General features: G+C 34.2%; 2 protein-coding genes across 2 annotated transcripts; both read left to right on the top strand.

Annotated features, from left to right (window-relative positions):
* The first annotated feature begins 4,313 nt into the window (after window positions 1–4,313).
* LOC139875157 (G-type lectin S-receptor-like serine/threonine-protein kinase At4g03230) lies at window positions 4,314–9,367 on the top strand. The gene is made up of 7 exons (XM_071862515.1): window positions 4,314–5,685; window positions 6,500–6,577; window positions 6,665–6,876; window positions 7,776–7,986; window positions 8,105–8,342; window positions 8,431–8,581; window positions 8,665–9,367. Exons 1-7 carry the CDS (start codon window positions 4,356–4,358, stop codon window positions 8,962–8,964), a joined length of 2,520 nt encoding a protein of 839 aa, XP_071718616.1. The 5' UTR covers window positions 4,314–4,355; the 3' UTR covers window positions 8,965–9,367.
* Window positions 9,368–10,327: 960 nt separating this feature from the next.
* On the top strand, window positions 10,328–14,899 carry LOC139840321 (uncharacterized). The gene is made up of 2 exons (XM_071830592.1): window positions 10,328–10,387; window positions 14,495–14,899. The coding sequence occupies exons 1-2, from the start codon at window positions 10,328–10,330 to the stop codon at window positions 14,897–14,899; spliced, it is 465 nt and encodes a 154-aa protein (XP_071686693.1).
* Window positions 14,900–17,510: the final 2,611 nt, after the last annotated feature.

Genomic DNA, 17,510 nt, shown 5'->3' with positions numbered 1-17,510 from the left:
TTGTACTTATAGTAAATAATTATTGAAATAACTTAAATAAATTATTACTCCGTAATTTTCTATTACCCTTTAATTTTCATAATGTTGATGTCATTATTTTATATTAATATTAATATTAATTCAATTAAAAAAGATACAAAATAAAAACAAATATAAAGCTCTAAAATGAATATGTTTCTTTTATCTAATTACACTTTAATTTTCATAATAATGATGTTTTTATTTTATATTAATATTAATTCTAATTAAAAAAGATATAAAATAATAACAAATAAATGACGATAATATATGAATGACGATTTGAAACGCAAAAAATAATTAATAAAATATCATTTAATATTTAATACGGTATTATTGTTTTATAAATATATATCTCGGAGCATCTCCACCATATATTATCACAACACTTTTCTCAATATGTACAAACCTTTACAACTATTTTTCTCGATCTTCACCATTTTATCCAATAACCTTTTGTTTCCAAAAAGCAGGTACAAACATTCGTGTCATTGTTAATGGTTTTTTCAAAGAATTATTATCTTTTATGCGTTGTTTGATGATGAAATTTATCAAACCTTGAATGTTTTATTATTGTATGTTTGTTAAACAACAAGAATCTGAAAATCGATAACATGCGTCATATCATATTGTGACTATTTAAAATGAAGATATATAGTATGATAGAATAATTCAAAAATAATCATGATTTTTGCGAGGTTGAACTAGGTATTTTCAATCCCTCTTTTAATGTTAAGTAAGTACCATTTATGACAAGGAAAATAGTAGTTGTAATGAAAATTAGAGGAATGTGGTGGGAGAATGAATGTTAGCATGTAAGTTTTTTGAGTTGGATTGCTAGAAGTGCATTAAATTAAGGTATAATTCTTGAATTTGTATAAATTGAGTTCCTGTTAATTTAATATACTTTAAACTTATTGCTATCATTTTTATTTTTGTCTGCAGCAGTAGCTACTGATGCACACTTATAAGTACCAAGGATATTGATTCATTGACATTCTTGCAGATAAAATATAAAGATCAAGTAATGTGTTCGAGGAAATAAGTAAATTCAGTCACAAAAAATCAAAGTTCTGGCATTGTTTGAGAAGAATTTAACCCAATTATTCAGCTACTAATTGTAAGTGGAAGATATAGTTATGGGAGTTGTGACATCAAAACCATACTCCTAAATAACTAATTGAGTATCACCATGGTAAGTAACTGAGGATTCTTTATTGTTGATTTTAATTTGATTTAAATTTAAATTGAACGATATAGTTATGATATAATTACTATGTCAAAATCAACAAGTCTCAATATCATTTCCTAATGTGGAGTGTAAATGGGGAGATGAAGTTAATATAATATTACTCATGCTTTAAATAGTTTCGGGTGTTTATGTTCTTCTTGCTTGCCAATTTTTGGCTTATTTATTTTTGGTAATGTACTTATATTTTGTATTAGATATATGTGAGTTCTGAAACTCTATATGATTGTCATGTACTTAGTGATGAACTATTTTTTACAGATGGCATACAAAGACTATTATCATTTTTTTTTGTTGCTCTTTTGTATCCTGATTTGGATCTAAAGTAGTACACATAGTTAAGTCTAAGGGAATGAGGAAGATGGAAATGAATTTGATCTATTTACGGACCAAAACAGAGCAAATTTTTTTTATTGGTATTAAGATTTTGTCAATAGGTATCGATGCAGGATTCATGAATTATATGTATTCACTAGAAATCTTTAAAATTATGTAACATGGACCTGCGTAATACTTTATGGAATATATGGATCCACGATACTTTATTTTCTTTGTTGGAATATACTTTCGTACAACAGAAGGTATTCACTTGATCCATTGTTCTCGGAAATTCAGGTCTTAAAACAAGAATGTGTGTAAAAGTGAAGCGCGAAGGGTATTGTGTGGCTAGAAGATGGTCGCGAAGCCTGAAATTTGATGCCCAATGTTTCAGTAAATGACCCATACAATTGTTCCATTAGTTAATTGTATTGTATCATGTTTCTTTTTTGTTTACTTTTTTATGTTCAGGTATTGTATCGTGTTTCTTTTACATTTTTTTTTTATTTTTTTATTTTCAGCACTTTTTAATTTGTAGGTTGATTAAAAAATATAGGTGATTGATTTAAGGGATTATGCTTTAGTATTTTCCAGATATGATCCTCATAGAGAAGGTATTTTTTCCAACTTTAATCTTTGATCATGTTGCTTTTGTTTGGTCATGATGAATGAGGTAAAATGTTTCGTAAATTAAATGAGTGTGTACCATCATTTAACCAATACTCTAAAAATGTATCAATACATGTGGTAATCTTGACACGTTTACTAATTTCACATGCTTTATTCCAAAAGTAATCGATTTCATATTGTATGCATATTCATAAACTTAGTTTAAGTTATTTTTTTGCAATTGTAGCATGGTAATAAATCACAGTTTTATATGTTAGTTTGTATTTAGTCTCATAATATATATAGTCTTATTTTAGTTTTGACGACCCATTTTGTTGGAAAACCGTGTGTACTTTTAATTCAGATTAACGCAGCGGATAGTTAAAATAATAATCTTTTATTATTTTATGAACAAAATTTTATAAGATTAAATATTCACTTATTTAATGAAACATGCACACGATTAATCTTTCCCAATGATCCAGTTACACCATAATAATCGTCATGAATATAAAACAAAAGAGAAGTTAACGATATACCTTTCTTGGAGAAATTGATGAGACGAAGAGAAACCTTTCTTGAAGAAACTGATTGAAGGAGAGAAACCTACGATAAAAAATATGACCGTCTCTTAGGATAGTCCACACTACACTTCAAACGATCGTCAATTGATGCTAGTCCAAACTCAAATAACTTATTAATATAATCCAATTATATTAATACTTTAATAATACTCCGTATGGTTTTGATCGTTATACCAACAACAATAACAATCAATAATATTACTTCGTTCGTTTACTTCTCAAAAGGAAACCCAAAAAATAAATATGATGCTTTTGCTTACTGATTGATTTAGACTAGTATTATTAAGTCATCATTCTTATGCTATGTGTATCTCTATTTATAAGCAACCATCATCGATCTCTTAAGGATAAATTATTGAAGACAAAAATCTATGATTTTGTGGGATTCGATGGATACAGAGTATCCTATTTTAAATCTTGAAAAGATAGTGTGATTTCCTTTTGCGTTTATAAAGTCGTATTTCTCAAATATTTTAGGGGTATGTTATGTAACTTATAATTAATAATTTCTATCATGTCGCTTTCATGTGAATAGTAAATTAATTAATTTCATTTCATTTATTATTCATATGAATAGTAAATGAATTAATTTCGATTTACTATTTTGTTACTTGAGTAATATATATACATCATATATATATTTTTTATTTGACGTCTCGGTGTATATGTGTGTGACCCGAAGGCTCAAATAAAGTTGGCCATATAGTTATATGTTGTACCTTGCACATTAATCCTACAGATTAACCCTAAATAAGAGCAATGAGTGCAGGACACTGGAGATTAGTGATATACGATCATAAATTGACCTAAAATGAGTAAATTATCTAACCAATTAGGTACTTTTAAATTCAACGCCATCACTTTTATTGTGTTTTTAAATGGTAAGTACATTTACCCATCTACCCATTTTGATGTTTACCTTTAGAACTGTTTTATTGGAATTGCAAGTTTTTCTTTTAGGGCTAAAGTTTTGAAATCGTATAACTTTTTACTTGAACCGTGCAGCCACACTTTTTATTGGCCATTAGTTCTCCAGCTACATTTAACAATGTTGCTGTTAAATCAATGTTATTGTTTATTGATTCATATTCTTTGCGCTTATATATATGTTAGTATCTTTGTATGAGAGGATGAAATTGTAAGTTTCTAAATTCAATAGATGGATTGACTTTAACATTTACATTCACTTAATACTTAAAACATATCATTAAACTGTTTCGTTTAAACAAACCCATAATTTCACGGGTCATTTCACTAGTAATTCAATATATATACCGTTTACATTGAAAATAATTACATCACTATTCTGTAAGGAAAAAATGTCCCAACCTTTGATCAGATAAATACTTTTGTGGAAAATAAGTAATAACTTAAAAAAACGTGGAATATTTCTGCCCAATGAATAATTCATAAGCAAATTATTGTACGTTACTTATAACAATGATTGACTTTAGTCAGCCATTAAAAAAACACCATAACTCACAAGCTCTCTGACTAAAACATTTGCAATTTTAAGTTGGTTTGATTTCTAGTAACCAGCTGGATTAAATTTAATCATAAATAAATCATAATAAACAATGATTTCAATATCTGCTCGTTTGGTTTTATGTTTCTTTCTCATTCCTGCTCTTACATATGGTGCTGATACTTTAATGGTGAACCAATCTCTATCTGGAAACCAGACGCTCGTCTCACGAGATGCAAATTTTGAATTGGGCTTCTTTAAACCAGGTAAGTCCAACAACAATTACATAGGCATTTGGTACAAAAGAGTCAAACAAACAACAATAGTGTGGGTTGCAAATAGAGATACACCCATCTCTGATACATCATCTTCTAGCTTGATTATCAAAGGTGGTAACTTAGTGCTCTTAAATGAGTCAAACACTCAGATTTGGTCAACAAGTTTACCTACCAGTGGTGTAAGTTCTGCTTCTGTATTGCTTCTTGATGATGGTAATTTAGTTCTGAGATACGGGTCAAATTCAAGTCCACCGATTTGGCAAAGTTTTGATCATCCAACTCAAACATTCTTGCCTGGAAGTAAGCTTGGTTACAACAAAATAACAAATTCAAAACAAGTTATTAGTTCGTGGAAAAGTATAGATGATCCTGCAACGGGACTCTATTCTTTGGAGGTCGACCAAGATCAGAAACAATACCTAATTAAGTGGAATAATAGTGTAACGTATTGGACCAGTGGATCTTGGAATGATCGAACTCATATCTTTAACTTGGTACCCGAAATGAGATTGAATTATATCTATAATTACAGCTACATTGACAATGTTAACGAGAGTTATTTCACTTATTCGTTATATTACCCTTCGATCATCTCTAGATTAGTTATAGATGTCTCAGGGCAGATTCAGCAGATGTCATGGCTTGAAAGTTCGCAGCAGTGGCAGTTGTTTTGGGCTCAACCACGACAAGTTTGCGATGTTTATGCTAGATGCGGTGCTTTTGGTATTTGCAGTCAAGTTAATTTGCAATTCTGTAGTTGTTTGCCTGCTTTTAAGCCAACATCACCTAGTGATTGGGATATGCGTGATTTTTCAAGCGGGTGTGAGAGAATAACCACATTGAATTGTATCGTTAAGGAAGAAAAGTATGATTTTATTGCAAGTTATGTCCCGCTCAGTTTTCTTTCCTCGTTACCTGCATATGGAACTCCAGCATTGGATGATTCAGAATGCCGAAAGTCTTGCTTAAATGACTGCACTTGTGATGCGTATAGTTTTCTCTTAAAAACATGTTGGCTTTGGAATGATGACAACTTGAAAAATTTATCGCTTGTGTTAAAATCAGGCGAGTCACAGAATGTTCCATTGAACATCAAGGTTTCTTCCTCCGATCTTCCTAACAAAACTAAGGCTCAAAAAGTCAATACTAAGGTCATTGTAACAGGTAATCTTAATTTTTCGTCTAATCGTAGATTCAGTTTAGGGTGCGTTTCATTAAATTGAATAATTAAACGTTGAATGATTCATAATTCAAGTGATTCATGGGTTCTGGACGACAATAAACTGTTTGATAATAATTCTAAATGAACAACATGAATGAGTTAAACTTACCTTATTAACGCTTTGTATGAACAAAAAGTTCAAAATACTGGTTAATAAGTATTTAGGATATGACTTAAGCAGGATATTACACAAAATTTAGGTGTTTAATGATTAAGAGTGTGAAAGTTATACCATTCGACATCTTTTTTTTTTTTTAACGGCCAAAAAATGATTATATTAAAACGCTCCCTAGCAAGACGCTAAGGGAGAAAAAACAAAATTACAAAGGCATAGAAAGCCATAAGTTCCAATTTGAAACTAAATGACTTCTATGTTTAATGCAACGAAAAGAAAGTAATCTAAGAACATCAAATAGACTACCTCTAGTACAAAAAGAATCATTAAAAACAATGCCGTTTCTGAATTACCAAATCGTCCAAAACAACGTGATAATTGAGGCGACAACTCGGTTCTCGCTGATAGACGATAAACGAACACCCTTGAGCCAAACAATGAAAGAATCCCAAGACGAAAAAGAAGGCATAGAACAATTCAACCAAATGCGTAGCTTATGCCATAAATTTGAAGCCAAATTCGATGAATATGGTTCAAGAGCATTTAGCGATGAACCATTTAATTAAGAGATAAACAAACACACCCTTAGTTATATTTCTTTCTTTTTTTTCCTGTAATTTTTCTATTCTTTTCTATCGCAGGGACCATTTCAGGGTTTTTGGGTCTTATATTTCTTTGCGGTATCAGCCTTGTAATTTACAGAAGGGTGAAAAGACAAGGTAAATACTATAGTTTAATTTCAACGTTAATTCTAGTTGAATTTTATTTGTTTATTTGATTTTAATTCATCTTTGTGGCCAATTTAGGAAGCAGGGAAGATAACAGACAAAACTTAGAACTTCAGCATAACGACCCTGCTGCAACTGTAAAATTTTTGGTAGACCCAGGGATACTGAGTGCAGAAGATAGAAGGGACATTGATGTACCATTTTATGACTTCAAAATCATATCAACATCAACTGATTACTTTTCTCTTGCAAATAAACTTGGACAAGGGGGTTTTGGCCCTGTTTATAAGGTGACAACCCTTACTTATATACGCGTATTAGAAAACTGTACTTATATCTCTACGTCCCAAAAAAATTGTCCATTGATAAGTTTTGAATATCAAGTAATTACTTTATCCTTGCCATGAAAATGATCACATAAAGTTGCAAAATAGGCGGTTCAGAAGGGTTGGATAATGTCAGTCGAGATGAGCTGGATTGACCCAGAAGCATCTTTTGTGCAATATTTTAGTAATTGATTCATATGTTGAATATGATCAACAAAACTATATGTTGCAGATTTTCTGTGGTAATCTTGTTTTTTAATAAATTAGTTTAAAAGGTTGCATGCATTAAATCACTCACTTTAAGCAACCGTATCTTATCTTTTGATTTTTGTAGCAAGATTTTCCCTGTTTGGGTTACCCGGAAGAACGGTTAATCCAACCTCATACTCTAATGTACGTAGCCCACCGGTTTACTCCCTGGCTGTTTCCAACTCTTCCCTGACCACCACCCGAGGGCCCAACCAGTGGAATATCTTATGTTGGTTTATGCATTAAATCACTGACTTGTAAGAAACCTTATCTTATTTTTTTATTTTTTTATTTTTTTAGTAAGGTTTTCCTTGTTTGAGTTACCCGGGAGGGAGAGTAATCCAACCTCATACTCTAATATATGTAGCCCGGCAGGATTACTTCCTGACTGTATTCAACCCTTGTTGAGCCACCACTTGACCTCTCTAACTATTGAGCTATCTTGCATCTTGTGATGGTTTATGCATTAAATCACCGACTTGTAAACAACCTTATTTTATTTGTTTATGGATAAAGCATAACCCGAGTCGCCTAGCTTCTTTGTAAATGGTTTGAAACTGTACTGCCGCATCGAATTTAAACAAGAAAATGTCCTATGTTTAATCTTGACTTAGGGAGTGCTCCCTGGAGGAGCTGAAGTAGCAGTGAAGAGGTTGTCAAGTCAGTCTGGACAGGGCTTGAAGGAATTCAAAAATGAGGTCTTATTAATTGCCAAACTGCAGCACCGTAATCTTGTTAGGCTCTTGGGGTACAGCATGAAGGATCATGAAATGATATTACTCTATGAATACATGCCTAATAAAAGCTTGGATCGTTTTATATTTGGTTAGCCGCACAAACTTTCTTTATTTCTAACTGTTTGTTTACATTGTGTCATATTTCTATTATTTTAATGAAATGGTATTGTTCTCTGAAAGTCTGTTTTGAATGTCACTTTCACAAGATAGGACGCTCTGTATGCGTCTTGACTGGTCAATGCGCTTCGATATTATCATGGGAATTGCTCGAGGAATTTTGTATCTTCACCAAGATTCGCGGTTAAGAATTATTCATAGAGATTTAAAAGCAAGCAATGTGTTATTAGATGATGAAATGAATCCCAAAATTTCAGACTTTGGTTTGCCAAAGATAGTTAAAGGCACAGATAGTGAATCTAGTACCAAAAGAGTTATTGGAACCTAGTAAGTACAATGCAGACCAATGTTCAACTTTAATTCTGGCTTTTTTGCAAGTACAGATTTGATTTGTTAAGTTTATATCATAATGCAGTGGTTACATGGCTCCAGAATACGCGCTAGATGGATTGTTCTCAGTAAAATCCGATGTTTTTAGCTTTGGAGTAGTTGTTCTCGAAATTATTAGTGGAAAAAGAAACACGGGTTATTATCATAATCAACAAGCCTTTAGTCTTGTATCTTATGTGAGTTTATTAATTAAGGGTTTGAAGTCCAAATCGTGATTTTCTTTTCTGTTGTCATGATAACTTATCTTGATACATTTCAGGCGTGGGGTTTGTGGAAAGATAATACACCTTTAAATTTACTAGATCTTGCTTTAGCTGAATCATGCAACTCGATCGAAGTGTTAAGATGTATTGTTATTGGACTCCTGTGCATACAAGAAGACCCTCGAGATCGTCCAACCATGTTGAATGTAGTTTTGATGTTGGGGATGGATAACGAGAGCTTACCGGATCCTAAAGAACCGGCTTTTGTTTCTAAAGCTCGGTATACTAGTTTAATGACATCTTCAAGTACATCTGAGATCAATCAACTGACTATCACAGAAGAACAAGGGAGATAGATAATTTAATTTTCTGGAATTTTTGTTCACTATATAATTTTGATAGATTCATGATAGTACCATACTCCCCGGCCACCTTAGACACACAGACATACACATGACATATCTAAGTCGATAATGACTTATTCATTCATGTTGACTTTAAAGTCAAAGTTAGTTGTCTTTGAGTTAATTGGCATCCACTATTTTTATCCCAAAATTCGTTATTTTTGAATATTCTAGTGTCTGAGCCTCGGAGATATGGTCGAAGAACAACAGCGAAAGATTAACCATTGCCTTTTTAAATCAAACACACTGCCCTTGATTAATGTTTGTGCAGTTTCTAACAAACTTATTGTCCAGTAAGTTTGGCTTTGTTAGTATTTCTTGTGTAACGGTTATAATTGTTGATCTTCAAATTCATTGTTGAATGTCAACTTTTTTTTTTTTTTTTTTTTTTTTTTTTTTGGCCAAGAAAAGCATTTATGGTCAGGGACTGAGCCAGGATTTGACGATAGGGGAGGCTTATTCGACAATCATTTTAGGCAAACCAAATAAAACTAAGAGAGACCAACTTCCTATGTATAACCTATTTTATTTGTTTATACATATATAGATAACTACTTTACGAAACTTTAGTAACTATTTTCTTTTATAGGCAAGTTGTCGACATCAATCATGGGGTATTAACCACCTTTGCAATCATTTGCCACACACGCACACACTTTCAGGAGGAAACCTGAATCGCATTGCAGGAGCCCGATCCTTAAACCATCCCGAGAAGCAAGCGGGCCGGGTTTAAATCCTGATTAGATCTGGGAGAAAACTCCCCTCGAGACTAATCTGGAGCTCCATAAATCAGGCAAATTAATTAAGAGGGAGAGCTGAGTGAGGTTCGAACTCACGACCTCAACCTAAGCCCCAAATACAAAGAATTGAGATAACACTCGGCCATAACATTACACATTAAGTAATGTTATGTAGGTATTCTATCAACTTCTTGTAATTTTAATTTTATATGATACATGTCATAAAATTTTATCGTATTGTGATTTGTGTTTTATCAATTTCTTGTCATTTTAATTTTATATGATACATGTCATAAAATTTTATCGTATTGTGATTTGTGTTTGATCCACTCGAACTACCCAACTTTAAACATGTAGCCCAACTAAAACTATATCTCATAATATTCTTAAAAGATCGTAATTAAATATAGTAATTAAATAATATCTAAACTTGGATCAACCTCTTATCAACCAAAGTGTCTGCGAATCAGCTAATTTCAAGGTGATTCTCACTTTGTGATGTCATTGTTTATTTGTTAAATTATCTTTGAAACTAAAATATCCCGCTACCAAAGATGATGACCTTCTTGATACCCATGAGTTTGTTAATTTGGTTACTCCTCTTTGCACATCGTAAACAACATCTGTTAAAACAGGTAAGTAGAATTGAATCTTGATTGTTCAAACATCTAACTTGATCCGGTTATGTGTAGGTGTAGCTGTGTAGATTTCTGTTATTTCTATTTGGACTTCCTGTGAAAGATTTGTCAAAGTTAAGGACTGCTGCTGCTGTTTTAAAGTCATTGTCTAAAGAGTTCAAGTTATTAAAAGTTAAGGGTTTAAAATGAAACTTATTCCCTTCAGGTCATCTGGTAGCCGACATATGCAGAAAAGGGATAAAAAGGATTAAATTAGGGTTCTGGTGATTCGATCACATTCATACAATATCATTTACAGATTCTCTCAATTTTTCTCTCATTATTTTGTATTCCTAGATTCAATATCTAAATTGATCTAGTTGATCTTGTGTTACATATATTCTTTCAAGTTATTGTTCATCTATTGTGAACAATTGTGGTTGTGTAATTGTTGGATATGGTTTTATTAAAAGAGTTATTTGGATTCTGGTGTTTGATCTGTATAATTTTATATGGTATCAGAGCGGTTGATGCTTGAATCGATTGTATTCTTCATCAACGTGTTCGTTTCTGGTGATTTGGGGCTTGTTTCGCGTTAGAGTTCTTAGATCTAAAAATTTGGGCATCGACTCAAATTAGGGTTTCATCAACGGATTGTCTTTTGAAGAAGAGATACTTCTATCATCCGCTGCTTATCTTCATCTCATTCATCTGTTATCATCTTCTTCAAAGGGGGGTCTCATTTTTATTCGTGTTTTTCATTAGTTTTTTATTTATTTTTTTCTAGATCTTGTTATCTGCTATCTGTTCTTGATATTAGTTTGTGATATCTGCTATCTGTTATTTGATATTAATTGTGATATCTGCTATCTGTTATTGCATGTGATATCTGTTGTCTGTTATTACTAGCTTTCTCTTATATTATTTTTTGATCTGCTAATTTGTTATTTCTTGCATAAATTCTATAAACATGTCTGGGACTGAAGGGGATGATGTTTTGATTAATAAACTTGATTTTGGAGATCCACTGTATTTACATCCATATGATATTAGTAGCACACCTATCATTACTTTGAAATTAACTGGTACTGAAAATTACAGAGTGTGGTCTTGTGCCATGACTCTAGCTTTGCAAACTAAGAATAAAATGGGTTTTTGTTAAAGGAAAAGTTAAAAAAGATAAAACAAATGCTATTTTGGGTAATCAATGGGATAGATGTAATTCAGTGGTGTTAGGTACCCGAGAAGGAGTAAAACGTGTTTCCCTAGCCTTATGGAGGATCCTTTATACGAGGCTATATAAAGGATCCAAGGCTCCCTAGATTAGCTAAGTTTAGCCACTGTTATGTAGAGATTTTCAAGAGAGCCGTGAAAAGTCAATCTTGACCGATTGACTTTCTCTCTCAATCTTAATGGTTAATCTTCACATTCATTGGTATTCATGTGTCAAGGGTCGTATCAATTGGTTTCAGAGCCTAACCTTCAACGAAACGAAGGAGATCCCTTTGAATATTCATGAATGTTTTCCCCCCACCTTCAACCTTCAACACCAAACCTTCATCCCTTCATCATCTTCATCATGAAGATATGAAGATCTTCAAAAAAATTTCAAAAAATTTTCGAAAAAAATTTCGATACCGAATCTCACCAAAACACAACTAAATGAGATTCATTCGTTACCAAATCTCATTTACCGAATCTAAACTAAACATTATTCCAAATCACAAATCAATTACACAAAACAACAAATATCAAACACTATACATTTCAGAATACCGAATCCTTATTTCACAAAATACATTTTCATCTTCACAGCTACTGTTCGTAATGATCTACTTCAATTTCATGAGCAAAAATTCGGATTCAATTAATTGATGTTTATTACAACGAATTGATATCAACAACGTGTTCCTAATCAGATTCCTAAACTTCGTGATGTTTCAGATTCAATGAACAACAACAGATTCAGAGTGCTTCGATCTCGTGTTCATCGTTCTTCATTAACTCAAGTCGTTGAGGTCCTCGGAGTGATTCGGTCTACATCAACTCAAATTGAGGACTGATTTGAACTCTTGGATACTCGTATATACTTTGTGAAGCATCAAATCCAATAGGCCGTCTCTATATATTCATGGATCTTAAAGTCAACTATTGAAGAAATTTGGTCAACGAATCAATTGAGTCGAATTCGTGATTTGTGGATATTAAAAACTGAAATCGAGTATTCACTTGATCATTTCAAGCAACTTTCATGTGAATTTCATCTTCTAAAACTTCATAAATTTCGTGTTTAATTTTGGAGTTCATATGTAGCTGTCGTCATCTGTTCATCAGCTATTCTGCAAAATTGTGTTGTTTTGATCGAAAATCCTTCACAAAGTGTGTTAATCGGAGCTTTAGGATGTAGTTTGTATCAATTTTGAACATCAATTCATCGAATTGAAATTTTGATGAGATGAGTTCATGATGAAGATAATTCGGTATGAACTCATTCGGCTTCATATTCTGGTTCTGAGTAGGTACATGATTATGATTCGGTATGCATAAGACTCGGTTCTTGCTTCGGTATAGCACTCGGTATAATACTCGGTAGATCATTCGGTATGGATGTGATGATCATGATATCCAGTATTCCTTGATGATGATGATGCCTCGGTATAACTTTTCATTCTATTCGGTATTTTTGATGATATTCGGTATTGATGCAGTACCAGGCTCGTCCACAAATGGCCTGATAACTTTGTAAACTGAATTGGGCCCAAAGGACTTACCGAATTTGCTTAATAGGCCTGGTCACTACAAGCCTAATATTGTGCACTTTAAGCTTAACATGCTTGAAGATCTTCAGAATGTACAGGAACAGTCCCTGACAGGCTTCAAAGTTTTGCAAGCTCAGTCCTTTACCGAATCTGGCTACTAAATTGACAGTTTTGGCCCCTGACTTTTGACAGAATTTTCAAGATTAGTCCTTTACCGAATCTAGCCCTCCAAAGCTTATTTTTCCACTACTTTTGAGGCTCGGATTCACATGGCTTTTCTCACACGCGTTCTTTAAGATATTTTGGGGAATTGCCGAGTACGTCAACCATTTTAAACAATGAAGCTCTTATTTCATGCGAGCATCATTGTGGGGGAGATATGTATATGGTTGATGTGCGTGTGACTTCAATACACGTACGATATTGGACTCAGACTTCAAAGAGACAAAATCGATGTGTTACTTGTTTGACGAGTGAGCAAAGGAAAATGAAAAGGACTTCCACATCCTTGGGGGAGTATTGGAGACGTAAGGAACTTCGAAGGAGCCACGTCAAAGCCAACTATATTGATACCAGAAATATATGAATAAATGAGGCTATCAAAGATGTGATGAGTACACACTTGATTGGCCGTATGCCCCATACATTCCGGGGGGAGTTTCTCAAGTTTTTCGAGCTTACTAATCAAGTCAAGTGTTGGGGGGGGGGGGAGCTAAGTGATTTCGAAGAAGATCTTTCTCCATTGGGGTTTAGTTAAAAGCCGGTACTTTAGTAATTTTCTGATAATCATGCTAAGTTAGAAGATGCTTGTTTCAAGATCGTTCTTAGTTCATGTAGGAAAGCCCAAGTACTTTGAAGGGGGAGATTCTAAGACTTTGAGGTATTCTTCATCAACATGAAGTGATGCAATGATGAATGTCTACCTTGCGCATTCCACTGTGCAAACTCAAAGACCGTTGAAAGAACAATGATATTAAGATTTGAAGATTCAAGATATTCATCAACGGCCGTACATCATTCGGGGGGAGTTAGTTAGCAATAGTTAATTCTTTCCTTGTAATGTTGTATGTTTACTAGGGAGTTATTTTTTGGAAACCCGTCTCACTCCTGGGGGGAGATTGTTAGGTACCCGAGAAGGAGTAAAATGTGTTTCCCTAGCCTTATGGAGGATCCTTTATACGAGGCTATATAAAGGATCCAAGGCTCCCTAGATTAGCTAAGTTTAGCCACTGTTATGTAGAGATTTTCAAGAGAGCCGTGGAAAGTCAATCTTGACCGATTGACTTTCTCTCTCAATCTTAATGGTTAATCTTCACATTCATTGGTATTCATGTGTCAAGGGTCCTATCAAGTGGTTCTTTCTTAGATTTTGGGTACCATCTCAGAAGAGTTATATCTTGGGCAAGTTTACTCTACTATTGCTTCTGAGGTGTGGACTGAATTAAAAGAGACTTATGATAAGGTTAATGGTTCTGTTGTGTTCAATTTGCATAAAAAGATTAATTCATTAACTCAGAATGGCTCATCATTGTCTGAATATTATCACACACTTAATTCTTTGTGGAAACAATTTGATGCTATGGTTCACATACCTGATAATACAACTGAATTTAAAGAACATATGGAAATGATTAAGCTAATGCAATTTCTAATGGGTCTGGATGAATCATATTCTCAAATAAGAGGTATAATTTTAACCACTGAACCACTTCCTACTATTAAAACTGCTTATGCCACTCTGTCTGGAAAAGAATGTCACAAAAATGCTTAAAATAATACATTTAAAAAGAATCAGGCTTCTGCCTTTGTCACTAAAACTGTGTCAAATCAAAGTTTTAATCCATCTAATAATACCAGATTCACAAGAGGACCTACTCCTAATCTTAAGTGCACTAAATGTAATAAAATTGGCCACACAATTGATAGGTTTTATGAAGTTGTTGGATATCCACCCAGTTTTAGAGGCAAAATGGCTAGTAATAAGTCTAATAATAATCCTACTGGTTCTGCTTCTATGATATGGCCGAAACGGACGGTTTTTATTTGCGCCGTGTCGTTAGGCCGTGGCTCGCCAGGATCAGCCACTCGTGGGAGAGGGCACTGTTTTAAATTTATATTTAGCGGGGCCTAAATCTTACTACTCCTTATAAGTAAGGGAAGTATGACATAGAGTCGTATTTTTGAGATATCAGTAACATCGAACCTATATTGTAGCCTAAGATAGTTAGGGAGTAGTGAATATTTATTTTGGGATTTTCTAATTTAAGATAGATAAAGTAAATGCGATAAAATTTGTAATTCAGATAAGCTTAAAGTAAGTGCATACTATGACTTCATCAGTTATTCTGTCGAGATTATGGAATGTTGGCTCATGAATAGGCAGAGGCCTTGTATTCATTGCACTGGTCCTAAAAGCCCCTGTCATAAGACATGTCACTGGGTACTGCGTTAGGCTTGAAGATTCTGAATAGACAGCAACGTCCCTTACCCCCGACGCCCGTGCAGTCTGACTACAGGCATACACGTTCAGACGGCTCATCCAATTGAGTGACTCAGTTGGGTGACGTATTAACATTCCAAAATGGTCTAAACTTTCTTAAGCATAATAGAATACATGGTTTACCATATTCGAGAGACGTGATGTGTTTCAATGCTTTCGTTAATGATTGGTAAAAGATAGTTAGGCCCTTAAAAAGAGTTCAACCATAAAGAACACCATGGCCAAGTCAAGATGACTTCCATGAACACGTTCGGTTATCCTAACGGTCCAATCCTTTATGTGTCTAAACAAACAGTTCCTTAATTAACTAAGAATCCCTCAAGCGGGGTGCAATGCTTGAGACCGCGTTATGGTGCAGTGTACTGGTCAACACTAGCCGTGTTCCATGGCCTTACTTAGCAGAGGTACAGCTCACAACAACCGTTGTGCTTCAGCGTGCACGTACGAAGTTTATATGCTTGGTGACTACACTAGCATGGTCTGGGACTGACAATGTACTAGGGGTCTAGTCAGATGTTTCACTACGAAAGAGTCCTCAGTCGGAATCCAAAGCTCGATAGACTTACTACAACCGGTGTGCCTCGGTCGATCTTACGTTGTATCCGAGAGACTTCTCTTACCAAGGGGTGACACAGATAGTGTACTCTGAATCGGGGTTCGAGACTTCCCAATAACAGAGCCTATAAGTACGTTCTATTAGTTGGAAAAGCGATTGAGTTTAAAGCATAATCAGAAAGCATTTCAACAGCATACACAAACCATAATATTATTTCGGCATTATAACTGCTTACATCATAGCATACACTAAAGATAACTACTCGCTAATCATGGCAATAATATCATAAAACATTATATAAGATAAATGATAGAAGTACCAGTAGATTAAACGAGTTCCGAATACAAAAGTGACAACTTCAAGACTCCAGACCGCTCCTAATACAATCTTCAGCGTTCTCCTCCGGGTACTTAATTTCCCGCTCGGAGGTGAGAAGGCCTTGAAAGTATGACTAATATTGTACAAGAGAGAGAAAGAAGTGAATTGAAGTGTGTGTTGGAATGAATGACAAAGACCCTTTAAATAGACTTGAAAATTGCCAAATACGCATGGCAGGCCATTTGGCAGGCCGTATTTGGCAGGCCATATGCAAGGCAGGCCGTTTGGTGGCTCGTGTGGTGGCACGTATATCGCAGGCTGTTTCCATACTGGCAGGCCGTATGGCAGGCCGTATGGCTTGCTGGTCAGCCTGAATTCCCTAGATCGTAACTTGATTTCTTGTCTTTCACCGTTTTCGCTCTAGAATCTTCGTTTTAGCTCCGATTCTCTTGATTCTTTTTGCACCGTCTTCGTAATTACTTGTTCTTCAATTCTAACCGACGAAGTAGGTATTTTTCTGATAAAGTTCGAATCTTTCTTATTTTTGGGCCTTAATACCGGGGTAAAAATGTGACTTTTTAGCCGATATCAAATATCCCACACTTATACTTTGCTTGTCCTCAAGCAAACTCTCATTTTAAAGAATCTTTTCAGCGTTTCTTTTCTAATAGCCTAAGATGTTTGCTTTTATTATAAGAGCAAAAAGATAAGGTGAGTCATCTATGTTAGGACTGAAATTATCTCTGCAAGCATGCGAGGAGATTACATGACATAGGCTAGCTTTCACGGGTCACTCAAATCACTCAAGTGTTTAGGATTCCCTATAGATCTAAGAAATGAATACGCTCATAGCCAGTCATGATGCACCCATTGTCATAGGCTTGATAAAGACTCAAATCCTTGCTGCTAACGCGAGAACGGTAGTAATCTCAGCTTTATGGGTTATTTGTTAATGATGGAAAGGAATTTTAGAGTGGTAGTGAGGTTGTTTTTTGAAAGGTGAGATAA

This window comes from Rutidosis leptorrhynchoides, chromosome 1 (genome assembly GCF_046630445.1).
Source record: "Rutidosis leptorrhynchoides isolate AG116_Rl617_1_P2 chromosome 1, CSIRO_AGI_Rlap_v1, whole genome shotgun sequence".
Lineage (NCBI taxonomy): Eukaryota > Viridiplantae > Streptophyta > Magnoliopsida > Asterales > Asteraceae > Rutidosis > Rutidosis leptorrhynchoides.
The sequence above is the reverse complement of the archived record's forward strand: the minus strand, read 5'-3'. Positions and strand labels throughout refer to the sequence as shown.